Below are 5,474 nucleotides of genomic sequence, written 5' to 3' on the forward strand. Positions count from 1 at the left end.
GGGATATTCAGAATTTTGAAATTCTACATTTCTGACCTCCACTTCTACATTTTAAAGTCTTCCAGATCTTTTTCTTAAATTAATAATCAAGTCAGAACTCTCATTTGACTACTATAGTTTTTTGGAACTATAATTCGATCTAGTTTTGTAGATTAGCCTTTTTTGCAATTGGAACGTATAGAAGATCAAGAAGAAATCTAATAAATTTAATTGTTCCTGAAAGCTGAGGAACTTCAGTTTTCAGTGAGAGATTTATCAAAAGTCCAACCCGACCATGTTCAACAATCCATCTTTCCGCAGGATCCGATCCGGCCGACCCGCATAATAGGACGCTTTCACTGAATTCGGATCGGAGAGAGAGAGAGAATTAGTTATCGTCCTCTTAATGTTCATAGCCTGATGGAGAAAGGGGAAACGGGACCGGTAGATCAAAAGGTTATCAGTACGGATTGGAATTGATCATTCTGTTTTCACTTTGTTCTAGAATATTCCGTAACACACTTTTTGTTTTCTTGGTATCTCTTATCTCTTGTCGACCTTGTATTAGGATGAGGAAAATTTTTTGGTTTGGTAATGACATCATGTAGTAGAAATCTAGAGTCATATTTTGGTATGGCCTGTTTTGTTCAATCCTACAAGACTTCAAGTACCTGGTCAAAAATGAAAACTACAAAATGAAAACTTTACTTTTATGAAAGAAAATATGAATAAAATTATTCGATTCGACTATGTTTTTTCTCATCCGTTTTTCTTCCCATCTCTACTTTTTAACCAACAAAATATTTCAAGAGCAATGGCCCCCGGTGGCTCGGTGCCCTCATCCTCCACAGATCTCCTGGCCCTTGATCTCACCGGACCGAAAAACTGTGAAGTATGCCGCCGCCCTGCAAACTGTTTCAATTTTGGAGTGATGACGTGTGACGCCTGTAAAATGTTTTTCCGAAGGACAATGTTGCTGAACGTTCAATATCAGTGCAGGAGGAATAATCAATGTTTCGATGGTAAGTGTTTGGGAAATTGTGACTTGTAGATAAAAAGGGGGAGAGGGCAGAAACTCCGTCACGGAAGAGTGTTGGAGGGGTGTACTTGCGGATCGGATAAGAACGGCGATAACCATCTGAGTACTTGTACCCTGTGTTCGACAAAGTCCGAAAATTTTCTTTGACTATTGGACAAATTCAGGGATTGGAGTTGTTAGATATGGGATTACGGTAGAAATCTACATTTCTTTCATTCCAGAAAACTTCTCCTGCCTAAAAGCTCCATACTGTCGTGCTTGTCGTCTTGTACAATGCATAAAAGTTGGAATGAAACTCAATTTATCCGCAATGCTGGAGGTCAACAATCAGAAGGACGACGCGGTGGCCACTCTCATCGAAAGTCTACTTTATCAAGACGCACGACGTGAAAAAGATTTAATTACCAATTTCACTTTCGAAAATCCAACGTTGGAAGAGGTCATTGAATGCAAGCAGTTGACTATTGTAGTGAGGGTGAGTAGACTGCAAATTTGAATTTTTTATTTGAGAGCACTACTATTTTCAGGATCCGACGCATGAAATGACAAGCTCCGACTGGTGCTTTTTTGGCGCCTATACAGCGATCAAATTTTTATTGAATCTCCATTTCATGAGGCGGTTGAGCACAAGGGATAAGGTGAGATTTACAAGTGGAACTAAAATTTAAAAAAAAAACACATTTTTATTCTAGACATTACTTCTCTCAAACTACTCCTCCAAGGCAACCTTACTATTCAGTGCGATTCGAACAATGAGAGCTAAAAATGATAAAATGATAAAACCGGATGGAAAGGATTTCTTTATTGAGTTTTTGTCAAAATGGTCTGACTTTTCACTCCACTTCACAAATCGAGTCCGGAGTATGCTGGTAAATCGATTGATCGATTTGGAGATCACAAATGAGGAATTCATTCTGGTCACTGTCTTATTCTTCTGCAATCCCGGTGAGTCATCGCTAAACAGAACAACGAGATAAAGGATTGAAGATTCTGGATTCTGGATTCTGAATACAAAATCCTCGATTCCTGGTTCCAAATCCTTGTTTTATATCTCCCAACCCCAATTTTTTTCCAGTCCTCGATGAACTCTCTGAGCACGCGGTCACAGTACTCACCGAGCAACAAAAAGTCTACAGCTCCGCCCTCATGCAATACTGTCTTCTGCAATACCAACAAAACGGTCCGTCTCGATTTACCGACCTCCTTTCCCTCTGCACAGTTACAAATAAGTACTTCGAGGATGTCCAGTACCTCTACTGGATTTTCCAGTTTCATTTCCATGTCAAATATAAGAATTTGGTGTCGAGTATAATTTGATCGAACCCTTATTATGACTTTACTTTTCTGTACATTGATCTCAATTTTTCTCTCTCGATGACATGCTATTATTTTTCTTTTTTAAAAAATGAATTACACCCGATTTAAAGTTCTTGTCGTCTAGTACAATGTATAAAAGTAGACATGAAGCGTATTTTTATTTTTCTGAGAATCATAGACATGTGAAAATTAAAGACCACTGATTCTTTATTCTTACTCATTACTAGCAGCGAAAAAATTTGAATGAGCAGGCGAAAAGTTCTACTTTTCGTAGTTTGTAGCACTTTTTTAGTTCCGCATGGCTTCTAGCTCATAGAGATTTTCACCATTTGTTCATAGAGATCAGAAATTGTCTCAGTGTTTTTCTCACTCATATTCTTGCCATTCTTTATCATTCTAAAGTGTAAAATCAGTCGCTTGAGATTTTCTACTATTTCTACTTATCCAAATGGAACCGAATAGTTTTTCGTGTGTTATTTGTAAAAAGTATACAATCGCTTTCAATTATGGAGTAAGAAAAAGTTGTCAAGTTAAGTTTCTGATTTTGTTTTTTTTTTTGTCAGATTGTCATATCATGAAATCATTCCAGTATGATCTTTTTTCCTTATTCGCTTTTTTTTTTATAATTATAAAACATATCTCACGTATGAAAAGTTCATAAATCGTTTCAATTTTGGTGTAGCAAAAAGCTATCGACTTCCGAACGTTTACATTTTGTTTCAGGCCGTTTGCTGTAACCTTTGTAACATTTTCTCGAAGAGGTCAACATTGAATAGAAGAAAAAAGACGTTAACCGAATTTAGGGTTCCGAAATCGCTGACTCCTGATTTCTACTTCCGGATTTCAAGTTCTTGTTTTACACCCCTCAACCCCAATCTTTGATCCGATTTTAAGTTTTCTTCTGATGTGTTAAAAAAATAAAATACACAGTTTGAAGATGGGTATTGTTTGTTATTATGATACTGCGAATCATGAGATTACGGTAAAAAGTCCTAAGAAAGTCCACTCAAAAACATCTGTTTCCTTAGGTGTCGGTACAGATTCTTCCACATTGACGTCATTTTCATCAAAATGATCGAAAACTTGAATCTAGAAATGTTAGATAAGACTGAAACTGTGATTTATTTTTTTAATAAAAACCAGCAAAACCAGCATTAGTTATGAGAGATTCTACGACAACAGAACTTTTCTCAAACACCAATTCAATTTAGTCAAATGGAAAACACCGGGAATCTTAGTCTGATAGTAAAACGACTCAACCGCACATCGAATTGCACTCATCAGTAAAATTATCCCCTGAGGAGCATAGGCATGGGAAAATCAAAGACCACTGATTCTTTATTCTTACTCATTACTAGCAGTGAAAAAATTTGAATGAGCGTTCAAAAAGTTTAACTTTTCGTAGTTTGTAGCACTTTTTTAGTTCCGCATGGCTTCTGACGACCCTAAGCTCAAAGAGATTTTCACCCATTGTTCATAGAGATCAGAAATTGTCTCAGTGTTTTTCTCACTCATATTCTTGTCATTCTTTCTCATTCTGAAGTGAAAAATCAGTCGCTTGATATTTTATACTATTTCTACTTATCCAAATGGAACCGAATAGTTTTTTGTGTGTCATTTGTAAAAAGTTTACAACTGCTTTCAATTATGGAGTAAGAAAAAGTTCTCAAGTTAAGTTTCTGATTTTGTTTTTTTTTGTCAGATTGTTTGCTGTAATTCTTGTAAAGCATTCTTCCGAAGATCCCAAACTGCAAAAAAATTTCCGACGAGATGCACCTGCAACAAGAACTGCTCAAATTGCCGATATTGTCGATACCAACTCTGCATCAAAGCAGGAATGAATTGGAGAACTCTGAGTCAATGTGATAACCAAATGGATACCATTATTCAAAATTTGATTAATTTGGATTCTCATCGACAAGACAGATTCATCAATTTTACCACTGATTGGAACTTGAGTCTTGACGAGCTAATACTCGCCGATTCAGTGAAATACGAGCAGCAATCTATTGACTTCCAGCCTGATCATACTCACTGGTCAACCGTTAGCCACATCACTTCAATAGATTTCATGAAGCGTTTGGATTTTGTCAAGAAGATGCCATCCGCCGATTTGAATAGCTTGATAAAATCAAATCACATGCAAATTTTCTTTCTGTGTAACGCTATGCGCTCATACTATGACAATAAGGGATACTTTTGCTATCCAGGAGGAATCGATTTTCTTCCTGCTTCGTTAGCATCTCTATTCCCGGAAAATCCTAAAATGTTGAATAAACACAATTGCTCCTTGATCGGTAAGTTGGCCGAAGTTCGAATTACCACCGAGGAATTTCTTCTGCTCAGTGCTATCCTTATTTGTAACACAGGTACCACTAGTCTAAAATTTCTATCGACATTTTAATCATATTTTTCAGCCTCTTCAAAACTAACCGTCCCAAGTCTCAATCTTGTTTCTCAGTATCAAAGAATGTATTCATCTACTCTCCTACAATACTGTCTGAACACTTATCAACATTATGGACCATCCAGATTTACTGATCTGCTATCAATCAGTCATATCATTAACGGAACTTTAGAAAGCTCGTGTCAAATAGTTTTTACGTTAAGGTACTATGAACCAAAACCTCAGATCAAACAGTTGTTCATTGATATCATGAATTCTATGGACGAATTGCCGTTTTAACATATTTTCTTCTTCTTTCTATAATTGCACATTTTGCCATTATGCTGTTTGCTGTAACTTTTGTGAAATTTTTTCTCGAAGAGCCCAAAACTGAGTAAAAGAATCAAGGTCTTCAATTTTATTTAATAAAAATTATAAATAGTAGTTGGTCTTTTCGACTTGTGGGATTATTATAGAATCACCAAAAATCAAAAGCTTAAAAACGAAGAGTTTAGCTGATAAATTTTTGCATTTGTTCAAAGTTCAGGCTACACACATTCGTTAATCTTGGGGGACATAGTGCCAAAAACTGATTCTAGCGATACGATACAATTACATATTCTATGAATTTAATTGTTCACAAAACTACTTAATAAATGAAAATATATGCAGAAAATAAAGCAGCGTGATAGAAAACTCAGATTACTTCAACCATATCATTATCCAAAAAATGAGTAGCACTTCAACATGGTG

At 36.1% G+C, this 5,474-nt stretch overlaps 2 protein-coding genes across 2 annotated transcripts; both read left to right on the plus strand.

Annotated features, from left to right (window-relative positions):
- Window positions 1-793: 793 nt before the first annotated feature.
- GCK72_020611 (uncharacterized protein) lies at window positions 794-2,335 on the plus strand (the record flags this gene model as incomplete). Its single annotated transcript, XM_003093132.2, has 5 exons — window positions 794-1,001; window positions 1,240-1,493; window positions 1,546-1,656; window positions 1,711-1,963; window positions 2,094-2,335. 5 exons carry the CDS (start codon window positions 794-796, stop codon window positions 2,333-2,335), a joined length of 1,068 nt encoding a protein of 355 aa, XP_003093180.2.
- A 1,589-nt stretch (window positions 2,336-3,924) lies between these two features.
- Window positions 3,925-5,021, plus strand: GCK72_020612 (uncharacterized protein; the record flags this gene model as incomplete). The annotated part of the gene is made up of 3 exons (XM_003093139.2): window positions 3,925-3,987; window positions 4,038-4,704; window positions 4,753-5,021. The coding sequence occupies 3 exons, from the start codon at window positions 3,925-3,927 to the stop codon at window positions 5,019-5,021; spliced, it is 999 nt and encodes a 332-aa protein (XP_003093187.2).
- Between the last annotated feature and the right edge of the window lie 453 nt (window positions 5,022-5,474).

The sequence above is a fragment of the Caenorhabditis remanei genome, chromosome V (assembly GCF_010183535.1).
Source record: "Caenorhabditis remanei strain PX506 chromosome V, whole genome shotgun sequence".
NCBI classification, from domain to species: domain Eukaryota; kingdom Metazoa; phylum Nematoda; class Chromadorea; order Rhabditida; family Rhabditidae; genus Caenorhabditis; species Caenorhabditis remanei.